General features: G+C 44.1%; 1 protein-coding gene across 3 annotated transcripts in view; it reads left to right on the top strand.

Annotated features, from left to right (window-relative positions):
- The window catches only part of PIEZO2 (piezo type mechanosensitive ion channel component 2), a 1161909-nt gene that overhangs the window by 589836 nt on the left and 558877 nt on the right, over positions 1–13196 (top strand). For all 3 annotated transcript variants that reach the window (XM_085607342.1, XM_085607341.1, XM_085607340.1), the window contains exons 6-7: positions 2245–2455; positions 6594–6807. In XM_085607342.1, coding sequence (XP_085463468.1) covers positions 2245–2455; positions 6594–6807 — 425 coding nt within the window. The remainder of the gene's footprint in view (positions 1–2244; positions 2456–6593; positions 6808–13196) is intronic.

Here is a 13196-nt window from a genome sequence, read left to right as displayed (position 1 = left end):
TAAGTCCTTTCCTTGCCTGAGGTGCCCTTTCCAAGTTTGGTGCTTCAGAAGTGGGTTCTTCAGCTATTTCTCTACAAATCCAATGCATCACCACCACTGTGCGAATTGTAACCGGCGCATTGCCCTTCGATGCCGACGCAGAGGCTGTTTGACAACAGCGGTTCTACAGCCTACGCAGATTGACAACGATGCTCTTTGCAACTCGATGACAACCATTGCCTTTACTTCCGTGATTCTCAACGACGATGCAGAGACCCGACTGTGTTGAAAAGATCGACACATCATGCCCTCAGCGTCTACACTTTGCTCCATCCAAGGTACTTTCTCAGTGGACCCTGCGTTACTTCAGTAGCTGGGCTGCTCTCCATCGCGACCGGCCTTACCTTTGGATTTGCACCAGTCCCTCACGACCTTAAGTAACCTTTTGCCCGCTAGTGACCTATAAGTACTGTTTTTGCATTTAATCTTCAAAAATTCATATCTCAACTTCTACTGATTGAACTTTTGTCATTATGATCTTGTTTTAGTCTATTTTCTAAACCTGTGTGGAGTATTTGTGGGGTGTATTCATTGTGTTACTTTGTGTGTGTGTGTGTGTGTGTTGCACAAATCCTTTACACATTGCCTTTTTAGATAATGCTGAGTGCTCTGTGCCAAGCTACTAGAGGGTGAGCACAGGCTATCTTTTAGTGTGTATCTAGCTTATCCAGACTAGAGTGGTGGTTCTCGTCTGGCATGAGTGCATACCTCAGCCAACCAGGAATTCTATTAATAACATTGATACTTTGAAAATACCAAATATGGCCCTTTGAAGTCTAAAGAGTTAGGTGCCATTCAGACAAAGGATGCCCACATAGTACTGAAGATGCTAATTGAGTATAAGATCTTATGAATACATCAGTGATTTTCAGGATTATGCTTGGTGGAAGTGGTGACCTGAAACATGCACAAAAAACTAATTCTGCATCCTGATTCACCAGGTAAAGTTTTAGGATAATGTTGAGAAAGGAGTAATGTCAAGGGGATGGTCAAGCAAACTGCATGCAATACCCACACACTTGAAAATATGTGAGAAGTCACAAATATTTTGTATGGCAGTTTCCATCCTGGAAGCTCTCATACAATGAGTCCCAAGTTATTTCCAGGGTAAGACTAGAAAGAAACAATTTCAAGTTGTAATCATTTGTAACAGGTCAAGTGGCATTTCTGCCAGAGAAATATTATTTTTACATGGTATTCTTTCTTTTCCCAATTTGTAGTTACCCCTTCACCTTCAATCCCTGTTTCTTCAAATTACTTACCACACTCACATATTTTCCTTTAATGGTCTGCATTGTACCTTGTGTTACATAAGCTGATATATCATCATGCTTTAGGATTGTGGAAACCAGTTGGGATCTCATTACATCTTGGCTGATAAAAGTGCAGCTGTAATACGACACTCTTTACATTTACCCTCCATTACAATTATGAGGTCCCGAATGGGGAACAACATGTATGACCTTGCATTTCTGGGCAGTTTACAGCATGGTTTGCCTGATCGCTTGACCCTTTCCTACTCAAGACTTCTACCTGGTGGAAGAGGTGTGGCGCAGTGGCCAGGGTGACTGACTCTGGAACCCAGGGGTTCACGGTTTAATCCCTGGTGCCAGCAGCAGATCAGCCCAGCACCATGTGACTCTGGGCAAGAGCAATCTTCTCGATGGGCCCCAGCGCCTTGACTCCTTCGGGTAATTGTTTGTGCTTTACAAATACTGGACAGATACTGGACATTTACATTTACCTGCTCTGAGAAGGTGAAATTTGTGACCCAAAAAGTAAGCAAGAACAACATTTGAGGACTTACCTGGTGTGGAAAAATCCACCTGGTGGCTCATGTATTCATGCAGAGTGGTATTGTCACTGAAAACCACGCACAGCTTGTTATGAGGGCATAGTGTGAAAAACAATATCCCCATAAACATTGAGGGGCAGATTTACAAGCCCATTGCGCCACTTTTGCGTCACTTTTCCCATGTTAAAAATGACGCAAAAGTGGCGCAAGAGACTTGTAAATAAGCCCCTGAATCTTTTGTTAAACTGCGCAACTGCTACGGCTGGTGTGAAAAGTATGAACACAGGAGGTTATTTTTTTTACAATGAAATATCGTTTAAAATATTTTTTATAATTGTTTAAAAATGTCAAACTAGACACTTCAGTGGTTCAGCCAAAGCGAATCCTAAATCTGTTTTTTTCTGTTTTAGGCAGTGGCAGAGAAGATGGAAATGGATGAAATTATGATGTTTGAAGAAGACCTGGATGCTGGAGATGAGGATGAAGAGGAGAATGTAGAGAGCACAAAATTAAAACTACTTCGCAGGATCGCCTCAATAGCTTCCAAAATCAAAGAGCTCATTGGCAATATTATTACTACAGCTGGAAAAGTAGTAGTAACAATTTTACTTGGTTTAACAGGTTGGTGAATTTGTTCAGATTTAGATTGCAGTAATTCCTGAACATTCGATTAGATTGCACATGAAAACTGGATGTATGGTCATTATAGTAGTGGGTTAATGTATTGCTTCGAACTTAGAAAAAAACAGTAGATGGTGGATATGTGGATGTCTCAAGTGGTATGCTATTCTGGGCTATTAAGAAGGTCTTTGCAAGGTTTGGTTTTACTCTCATTGAAGTTTTGCAAAGTTTTTGATTTTCACCTTTTCTGAAGTTTGCAAAGTTTTCTGACCAAAGTTTTCTCTGCATTGCTTGCAATATAGTATTCACCAAAGAACATTTTGGGCCTTATTTACGAGTTTTTGGCACAGGGCATGCCGCAAGGAATCTTGCTGCATTGCCCTGCGTCAAAAGAAAAGGGCAGAAATGCGCCGGATCTATGAGATACGGCGCATTCCTGTCCTTTTCCCCTGCGCTGGAGCACAATGGGCTGCCATGCGCTTAAGCAGGCACCCTTGCGCCATGGTGCAAGGGTGTCTGTGTTATAGGGGTGATTGTTTTTGTGCAGGGATACCCTCCTGCACAAAACAATCACAAGAGGTGTTTTCCTCTGTGTGCTGCAGAATACGGCACACATAGAAAGAGGAACAAGCATTTGCAATGCAATAGGTCTCGCATTACTAAAGGTTTGACTATTGGCATTGCTAATAATAATGTAACACCAAATAGCTCAAACATTTAGTAATGTGAGACATATTGCATTGCAAATACTTTTTTTCTCTCACAGTTTTATATAGCGTGAACTTGACCCAAAGGTATAAGAAAGAGCGCACTACAGAGCGAGCCGGCAGTAAAACGACAGGCACCAGTTAAACCTGAAAAAATGTAAAACAACCTCCTTTTTAAAAATATTTAAATAAAAGCCAGCAAACGGAGGAAGGGACCAATGGATGAAAGGGTGGACGAGTGAAGACTAGGAGAGAGAGGAGTAATAGAGAGTGGGCACGGGAGTAACCGAGGAGATGGTCATTTTAATAAAATAAAAAGAAGTATATAGTAGTAGTTTAGTTTAATAGTTTAAAAAGTAGAACCTCCGGTAGCCAAGCAAAGATAAATTCCACACTGAAAAAACAGAAGCACGCACACATTCTCTAATATTATACTCAGGTAAAGAATTACAAAAATGAGTTCATGTGCTCCCACGTGCTCCTCCTCTAAGCAGACCATTACCAACTTGGAATGCTTCATGGCGCTCTCTGGTCGGTAGGAGAGGATGAACAGAGAATTCAGAACAGATAGGTTGTGATTAAAATCTGATTGAGACTCATAGTGCGTACCATCTGAGAGGCGCTTTAAGAAGCACACGTGTCCTTTTGAAATGTATTGTTTTTGGGGAACCGGAACAAGCTTTGGTTGGGAGAGGACCAGGGGCAATTTATGTCAAGATTTCAGCCACTGCATTCGCCGGATTAAACCAGAAAATGTTTTCCTACAGTACTTTACACGCTTTTCTGTCGTCTCTAAGCACAGCAAATAACCGGTGTTACCATAAGCCAAATTAACGGGACCAATACATGATGGTAGTCACAACGATCACTGAGGAATGAATGGGAATAGAGAACCAGACATGGTCACAGGACGTTGATCTTGCACTAAGACGGCAAATGTGTTTATACATTGAAAGAAGAATAAAAGTCACCCATAGACCTAACATATACCCCTCACTAATTGCCAAGTCGCCAATAATAAATGTTGTATGGGACAAAGGCTGGGTAGCCTACCCCCATCATCCATTGTTGCAACAATAGCTGCAACGCTCGAGAATGCCTGGTGCTTAATGACTGCAGTTGCTCCGGTTCAAACTTTTAATTAGAGCAGCGTGTTTTTTTTTTATGAAGCATCACCACGTTTTCCTGCCTTTCTGCACGCTTTGCTCCTCCATATACTGCCTATAGATGAAATTAAGGCATGAACACAATCTAGGGCTGGCTGTGCATGCAGAAAACACATTATCATCTGCCCAGGGAATAATTGCCTGGCGCTGCATACAGATATCCAGTACCCGCGCATGCAATGAGATATGCTGTGCAGAGGCAGGCAGCAAGCCTTGCTGTGCCACACGTAGGCTTTCCAGAAGCAACGGCGCCGGTCTAGCTGGCTGCACACACACCGTTCACATGACTACTGGGGAGGAGGGCGCTACCACTGTATGCAGCGCAGGGCAGGCCGTTCTGTCTTGTGCCATTTTACTCTGCACACAGAAGTGGATGCTTGAATTAAGTAACAGTCACATCGCGGCTAATCACGGGTGCATGCCAGGGAGCGGCGAGTGTTGGCGTTGTAATGCCCAACGCTCCATGGCTCTCTTATGGGCAGATGAGCTGGTCCAGAAATACCCCTTCCCAAGCGGGACTAAGATGGCCCTATGAATCCGTGCTGCGTAGTGCTGTCTAAATGCGATGCTTCGGCCGCCATTTCACTCTACACTGCGAAGCTCAGCAGGCATAACAATTGCACCTGAGCAGTAACAAAACAGTGAAAGTAAAAGGAAATTAAACAAACACTGTTGTTCAATTCAATATGGAATCACAACCGGGTGCCATCCCAAAACCAGGGAAATTGTGTGGCGGCCGCTGCGGCAATTGTGAAACTGAAAGCATGCATGGCTCGCTAAAAATGACAAACCAGCAACAGAGGAGCCCGCGAAAGTGAAAGTGATCGTGATTACGATCGCTACGGAGGAAAGACACATGGCGCTGCGCGCGTGCACGTTCATGTGCACTGTAGCTTTAGGCCACGGCAGCACTTTGAAAAGCCCAGATATAAAATGTCTCTTCGAGCCCTTGGCTCGCGAGACCTAAAAAACGAGGTGGAATAAGGATATTTCTCCTCGTTGCACCTCCCTAACGACACCCCTGTGGTGATGTTAGAATCTGGTGCATTCCAAGGTTTATGATTCCTCATAAATCTGGGAATGCTTCAGATTCCATGGGTGTTGCTGGGTAACACCCACAGCAACACCCATGGAATGCCTTTTTCATGCAGTGTTCTGCGTGAAAGGGGCACATATTTACAAGGCCTTGAAAAGCCATGTAGAGTGGCTTTGTGAGGCCTGTCAAATATGCTGTGGCACATTGCGCCACCGGAGCGTCGAAAAATGGATGCTCCGTTGGCGCAAAAGTGAAGCTAGGTGTCTTGTAACTGAGGCCCTGTGAATCTAGTCAAGCCCAGTTAAAGTGGAAATGATATACAGTTTCTCTCTACAAGGTTACCTTTTGAAAAGCTTTTCTATGCCCAATGGCAATTTTTGTAGAATTTTTCTCAGCAGGTTTAGCTTTTGCAGAGGCTTTCTTTGGAGTAAGGCATTGTTCAGTAAGAGAACCCATAAGGGCTCATCCCAATTAATCAGGGGAATTACTTTATTGCACCTTGTGGTGATTTTCCCTCCCTACTCTGTATGCCACAGGTTGGAATGAGGAATAACACATTATTTCAGTTTTCCCATTTCCAAATTCATACCGGGGACACATATCCCTGTTCAAATAACTTTGAATAAAACCCGAAAGAACTCGAGCAGCGAAAAAAACATGAGTCGAAGCAAAATGACCACCCTACTTGGAATGTCCAATGAGTCACAAACACAGTGTACACCAGATTATAAAATTTCTGAATGACCCTTTAACTGCTCTCGGTATTATCTGCACAGCAACTTTTTGGTGTTCAAAAAGAATATGTTTAGGCAGATTGTTGCAAAAGTCACGTTTTTAACACTGAAATGGCAAACACATTTACAATTTCCGCACACTTTTCCATGACCTACAAGAAAAGTTGCAAAAATAATTTTGCTTCCCCTTACATGAGGACCATTCAGATAGAAATTGTCGCAAAAGCTGCCAGTCCAGAGATTCGAAAATGGGACAATTTGGCCGGGGCAGTTTTCCTGTGTGGAACGAGAAGACATTGGAAAGGACCAACTACTGATATATACACGCATGTTTTAATATAATAATGTATACAAGTAAATATAATGATTTATTGGCTAGAACATGGTTGATGTACCAAATAAATGCACATTCACAATGATAAGACACGTTTGAATAAGATCTTCAAATGTTCTAAATATGCCATCTCCACTTACAGTTCCTATCTTTTTCTGCAGGTATGATGTTGCCATCTTTAACCTCGGCTGTGTACTTCTTTGTATTTTTGGGGGTCTGCACATGGTGGTCCTGTTGCCGAGTATTTGATCCGCTGATATTCAGCTGTCTATGTGTATTAATGGCCATATTCAGTGCGGGGCACTTGATTGGACTTTATTTGTACCAGTTGCAGTTCTTTCAGGAAATTATTCCACCGGATGACTATTACGCCAGGTATGTTTACTTTCTGTGACCTTTTGACCTAATCACATTTTTAATGCTGAGACATTTTATTTATGATTCTAAGTGATGCATATTTCTCAATTTCTTCTCATTCTGTCTGTGAGACCTTGATCTTTTGGGATAAATAGACGTTAAGGTTTCAAATCACTTTATACTAGTCACTTGTGCACATGAGAAAAAGTTGCGAAAGCATATCTCTGGGTTCATTTTCTAAAAACATTTTTCTGTGAGCATTTGTGTTTTACTTCTGACTTGTCACTCATTCCTGAATTTGCAAACGTACAGGAACTCACTGCAAAATGACTTTGAATCAGGACTTCTGTAATTATTCCCACACCCTTTGCTTCCAAGAGCAATTATTTATTTTCTTTTATTTTTTCCTTCCCAAATGCAAATCTCTTTTCTGGAATTGTAATTGACAAACATCCCTTAATCTAAGTTCCACCATAACGCAGTGAAACGGACGACTGATATCACCAAATTTATAAACTTACTTCCTGTGCCTTTGTATTTCAAACTGGTAGAATACTTTGACCAAACTTTTAGTTGAAGCAGAAAAATGAATCAGGGATTAAGGAGTCAATGAAGTCTGAAGACAGAGGGCGTGCATAACTCACCAGACTAGACTGTGCCACAAGAACTGCATAGGGAGTGTGTCTGCATGTGTCTGTCAGATCTGATAGAGAGGTCTGGCCTCAAATTCCTTACCTTTGAATTATCCCCAGGTGCCAGACTGGATCCGGAAACTTTTCTACAGCTGTACCTCTGCGCCTCAGCAGAGGGCATTGTGCGGCTCTGTAACGGCATTGTCCACCGGATGCAATGTCAACAGACTCCATATAAGCTCTCCCTTGATATTATGATGTCAGTTTCTTCCTTTCCGCGCTTCCATGCGGATCCAGAAAGCCGTACCTCTGGTCATTTTTGGCCTATCTCAACATTTGTCAAAGACACAGTGGGCCTTTTTCTGGATGTTTTCGGGGTCCTGTGGACTACGAAGGTGAACCCACATGCTCATTCTATTTGCAAGTGGTGTCTGGGCGTGCACCGTGACTCCATAGGGTGCAACTCATGTCTTCAGCTTCGGTCATCGGGATTGCAGGAGCGCCGCATGACACTGTTAGCGGCGCGGTGGTCGAAGGTCCTTCAACGGTCGCAGTCCTCTTCTCCCTCCGAGGACAGCTCGAGAGCTAGCTCCCGAAGCCTTTCGTCTTCACGCCGTAGGCGGTCAGAGTTGTGTTCTTCCCCAACTTTATCGTGTACACTCATTGTCTCTGATATGCCTCCTCTTCCTCCGGTTGTGAAGTCGGAGCGAGAATCTGCCCCGGGCTTTCTGGTATTTCACAGTTCTGAGGTGACTCTGGATCAGATTAGGGAATACTAGTTCTCCCTTCATGCTATTTTTGGTTCTCCACCTCTCTCTGGTGTGCGTCTCAGTCCCTAGGAGGCCAGAGAAGCCGAAGCCTTAATGGACTCCAGTGTGGCGGGACTTCCCTCGGCATCAGTGAGGCCCTTTGAATCTGTGATTGACTCCTTATCAGTTCCAGTGCACAGCTCTTCGGAGTTCCCACCTGTGATGCCAGTGTTGGATCTGCCGACATCAGTGTTAACAGCACCAATCACTGCTACTATATCTCTCCTCCCTGATGCCGAGGTGTCGCCTCTTCAACGCCAGTCGACTTCGAGAGCAGCATCGGCAGACCTGTTCTTTTCAGGCTATCTTCCTCCGCCTTCAGAGGAGACCCCTGCAATTCTCCCCTCAGGAGACAAGTATTTTGGTGATGTTTGTGATGGCATTAGTTACACTACTCAGCCTCATCCAGAGTTTCTTTGGGTGTCTGACCTTGGTGAGGCTAGTGGCCTTGACTCTTCCCCATCCTCTGGCTAGTTTTCTCTTCGTAGCCTCGCTACTGGGGTTAGCTCTGCTAAGCTTCTGTGGAGAGTTGCTATGGTTCTGGAGCTGCAGCTCCCTTCTGTAGGTGCCCATTGATCCCCTGATAGATGTGCTTCATTAGAGTTAGATGAGTCTGAGCCTGTGCTCCCCTTCAGTGAAGTCCTCTTTGATATTCTGTTGGGCTCATGGGCTAAACCCGTTTAAAGGGCCTCTGTGGACCGGTCTATAGCTCAGAGGCACTGTCCTGCCCATGGAGACACAATCTGCCTCTTCCGATAGCCTACTCCATGCAGCTTTGTGGTTCAGGGTACCACAGCCTCCCCCGACATCAGCGCCCTGCCTGACAGCCCTCCAGACTGTCAGTCTAAAAGTCTAGACGCTCTTGGTCTATATATCTTTTCTGCCACCAGTTCCCCTTTGCAGTCCATTAATACAGCTCCCCTCCGTCCCCTCCATCCCCTCCGTTCCTGATGACACCCGCTTGTTGTCTGGGAGAACTTTTTTTTTGCTTTTGGCCTCCATGCTTGTTAGGCTGTAGGCACTGCCTCTCTATCTGTTACTTCAGTTATTTACACAGGTTCTTTAGTTTGTACCTTCACTTGTGGTGTTAGTCTTTCCAAACAAATTCCACCGTCTGATCCGCTGCTTTAACCAGGTTCCTTCTCCGTCTGTTATTCTTTCTTTTCAGATGGGGACTAGTTATCTGAATAGGCCGCCCTGTGTTGGCCTTTTTCAGCTTGACCCTTTTTACAGTCCTCCATAGAAGTCTTCATTTCTCTAGTGGGTTGTTTATCCCCTGTTGTTTTTCTTTTCAACTGTCTGTTGGCTGCCTGATCGTAACTGCCCAGTCTGTGGTGTTGGTTTGTGTCAGCTTACTTTGTTTTCTGGAGTGTGTATTTTCCTCCCCCTTCCATCTTCGGCCCCTGACTGATGTTGTGGCAGTGTATATGTGCCCTTCTTAGGCACTCTCTATTATATAGTGTTTCTTTCTGTACATGTATATGTGTATATATATAATATGTATATATATATATATTTTTATGCAGAAAGGAAACACTGTATAATAGAAAGTGCCTGTATATATATATACACATATATATATATATATATTACCTACTGGCGGTCGCCAGTAGGTAGTTATAGTTAGGACCACGTTTCCATAGGAAATCCGCAACATTCTATTTTGAATAACTTTTGCGCCGGTCGACGAATCCTCGCGAATTTTTCAAAATAGGTGGGGCGCTACGCTCCGCTCCTACCCTGAAAGTCTCGGGGGGATTCGTCAAGCGGGGGCTGAGATAAAAGGGGGGTCCCAAAACGCGTTTTTCCCATGCATTTTTCCATAGGACCTTTAGACACAGCTACAGCCCGAACGGCTGAACAGAATTACTTGAAATTTGGCAGAGAGGTAGTCCTCAGGTCAAGGAAGTGCCTTTTGTAGGTTTGGTGTAAATCTGTTCAGTAGATTCTGAGAAAATAGCCTTTAAATCAATATATATATCTGAGCCAGCTTACGGTGCGCTTACGGTGCGCTTACCGTACGCGTACGGTGACGTGCGCGAGCGCGATTCTGATTGGCTCTTAGATCTTAGTAAACATTCGAATCGGCCGAAACCAGGAAGCGGCGGCCGCCATTTTCTCTCTCGCACTGAGAGTGTGGATTAAAAAACCACGGACAAAAACATGTAAAGGGGCTGTTTGGACAGCTCCAAAGCACCTAGCCATGATGAGGGAGTCCCCAAAGATCCCCCAAGGCCAAAAACGGAATTTTTATTTTTTCGCTAATTTCGCCGATTACGCTTACCGTACGCGTACGGTAAAAAAATATTTTAAAAAAAAAATAATCCACACTCTCTCCACCCCGTGTGCTAATGGTGCCCGAAGGGCACCATTTGTGCATGGCTTATCACAGGTGTTAAAAATTAAAATATTACCTTTCAAAACGAAGTGCATCATATGTCCTCCATGTGCGCACGGTGCGCGAAGCGCATCGTGCGTACATGGCCCATCTAGCGTAACGTGGGCACGTGGTGCGCGTAGCGCACCGCGTGCCCACCATGCGTGCACGGGACTAACTGCGTAAAGTGGGCGCGCGGTGCGCGAAGCGCACCGCGTGCTCACTGTGCGCGCACGGTGCGCGAAGCGCACCGTGCGCGCACGGAACGAACTGCGTTAAGTGGGCGCGCACGCCACGAATGGCGTAAAGTAACTTAGCATTTAAAAAAACGTACTAATTCACTGAAAAAACCATAGGTTTCACACACGTTATAGTTAGGAATTAGCATTTAAAAAACCTTGCAAATTCACTGAAAAAACCATAGGTTTCACACATGTTATAGTTAGCGGAAATTTTACTGATAAAAAACCAATGAAATTCCCCCGTTATAGTTAGTGCAGGCAACTATAACTCACGCGACCGCAATCTTCTGCTGATGACATATGTGTCTTTATGAAAAAAAAATATTTGTAATATATGTATAGCTAAAAATTTATGGAAGAAGACATGGGCAAATAAGTGTCTAAATACAGTATTAGCATCAGCAGAAGATTGCGGTCGCGTGAGTTATAGTTGCCTGCACTAACTATAACGGGGGAATTTCATTGGTTTTTTATCAGTAAAATTTCCGCTAACTATAACATGTGTGAAACCTATGGTTTTTTCAGTGAATTTGCAAGGTTTTTTAAATGCTAATTCCTAACTATAACGTGTGTGAAACCTATGGTTTTTTCAGTGAATATATATATATATTTGTTGCTTTGCCCTCACTACGCCCTTCCCCCCCCCCCCCGAGGGTTCTACGTTGGATAGTCCAAGAGAGCTCCCTTCCCTCTCAAAATGTTTTCTCTGACCACGCGTGGTCTATGGCCAGAATTGTTGTTATTGTTGTTATTGTTAGCAATGCTTTTCTTAAACTTTTGTTGGTGCTCTCTGCATTGCTTGGTTCTATGGCTAGGAGTTTGGGCTCAGTAGTTTTAGCTATTGTCCTTGGACTTCTGCCCCGTTCTTTTGGCCTGATTAACATTGGGTAAGCAATGTAGTATTATGTTTATATGGAGTGTTCTTTCAACTCGTCTTCATCCTTCTGCCATGGTGTTTTTTTCCCATGTTTTTGCACAAGTTGCGGATTTCAGTTCTCAACGAGTTTCTCCACGATGTTTCTGGTGTGATGTCCTCTTCCTCACATCACTTCCTGGCAGCTGGTCTCTCTCTCTCTTTCTTTCTTTCCCTCTCTCTCTCTCTCTCATGCCTTATCTGATGGAGAAAAGATATAGCCGCAGATTCCTTACCGATCCACCAATACTCCCCACTGATTCTCCCTTTCTTTCCAGATCCTTTCTATGCACTCCTGCGCCTTTCATTGGTAAAAAAAAAAAAGAACCAAAAATGACAATCAAAAACTAAATTAAGAATATAAAAGTTTTTCAAAAAGAAGATTCTTTTTGGGCACACTATTTCCTTAGCAGTTTCTACATGTGGCTTCACAGTTTAGCGCAGAATGTAGTTGCCGAAGAAACTGACGTCAGCGTACCAAGGAAGGGCTTATATGGACCCTACTCGATGAACACTTGCCAAGAGTGTCATCCAGGTTCGTCGGCTGGTTTGGGCAGATGGGTCAACAGGCTGCGGCAGCAGACAGTGCTGATTTATGTTAGCAGAAGAGCTGTGGACAGTCCATTCCTGAACTGTCAAAAATCTCACCTGTATCTGCCAGCCAGACCAGAGGTGAAATATCCCCCCACCAAGCCCGTGCTGGGACAGAAAATACACCCAGGTACCAAAATAAAAGTGGCCCCAATCAGCAAATCAGACAGCAAAAAGGGTGGCCCACATTTGCAAGTGGGGTAATTTTAAACTTATCAAGACACACTTTCCAGGCAAGGTATGGGAGACTGTGTGAATTTAAGCTTGCTGCAGTGCAAGGTTTGTGGTACTATGATGGAAATCAACAGTAAAACCCATCATACCAGACTCAACAGGCCGACAAACAGCCTAAAAATCAGCCCACCCTCTGACCTGTCACACCTACTCTTCGGGGACAGTACTGGCAGTGGGAGTGGCGAAGAAAAAGAAAGCTCTTATCAGCTTCCTGCCACTTCACACTCTGTAGGTGTTTATCAAGGTATGGGCAACTGCGCTTTTTTAAGGATACTTCAGGCAAGGTTTGTTGTATTATCCAGAAGTCCCCAGTAAAACCCAGAACACCAGACCAAACAGGCCTACCAACAGCCAAAATAAATCATTTGACACACTGACCTGCACTGGTACCCCTCAGGACCGTACTGCACAGGTGGTGAGCCGGCAAAGAAAAAGGAAGCTGCCACCAGCCAGATCATACGATCTATAGATGGTTTGCAAGGTATCGGAGATGTTGACTGCATTTAAGTTTGCTGCGGTAAGGTTTGTATAGCAGAGAAATCAGCAGTGAGTAAAACACAATCCACCAGATCCAGTGCACCCACAAACAGCCAAATCAAATCAGCCCAC

This window comes from Triturus cristatus, chromosome 5_2, assembly GCF_964204655.1.
Source record: "Triturus cristatus chromosome 5_2, aTriCri1.1, whole genome shotgun sequence".
NCBI lineage: Eukaryota > Metazoa > Chordata > Amphibia > Caudata > Salamandridae > Triturus > Triturus cristatus.
This window is presented reverse-complemented; position numbering and strand designations above follow the sequence as displayed.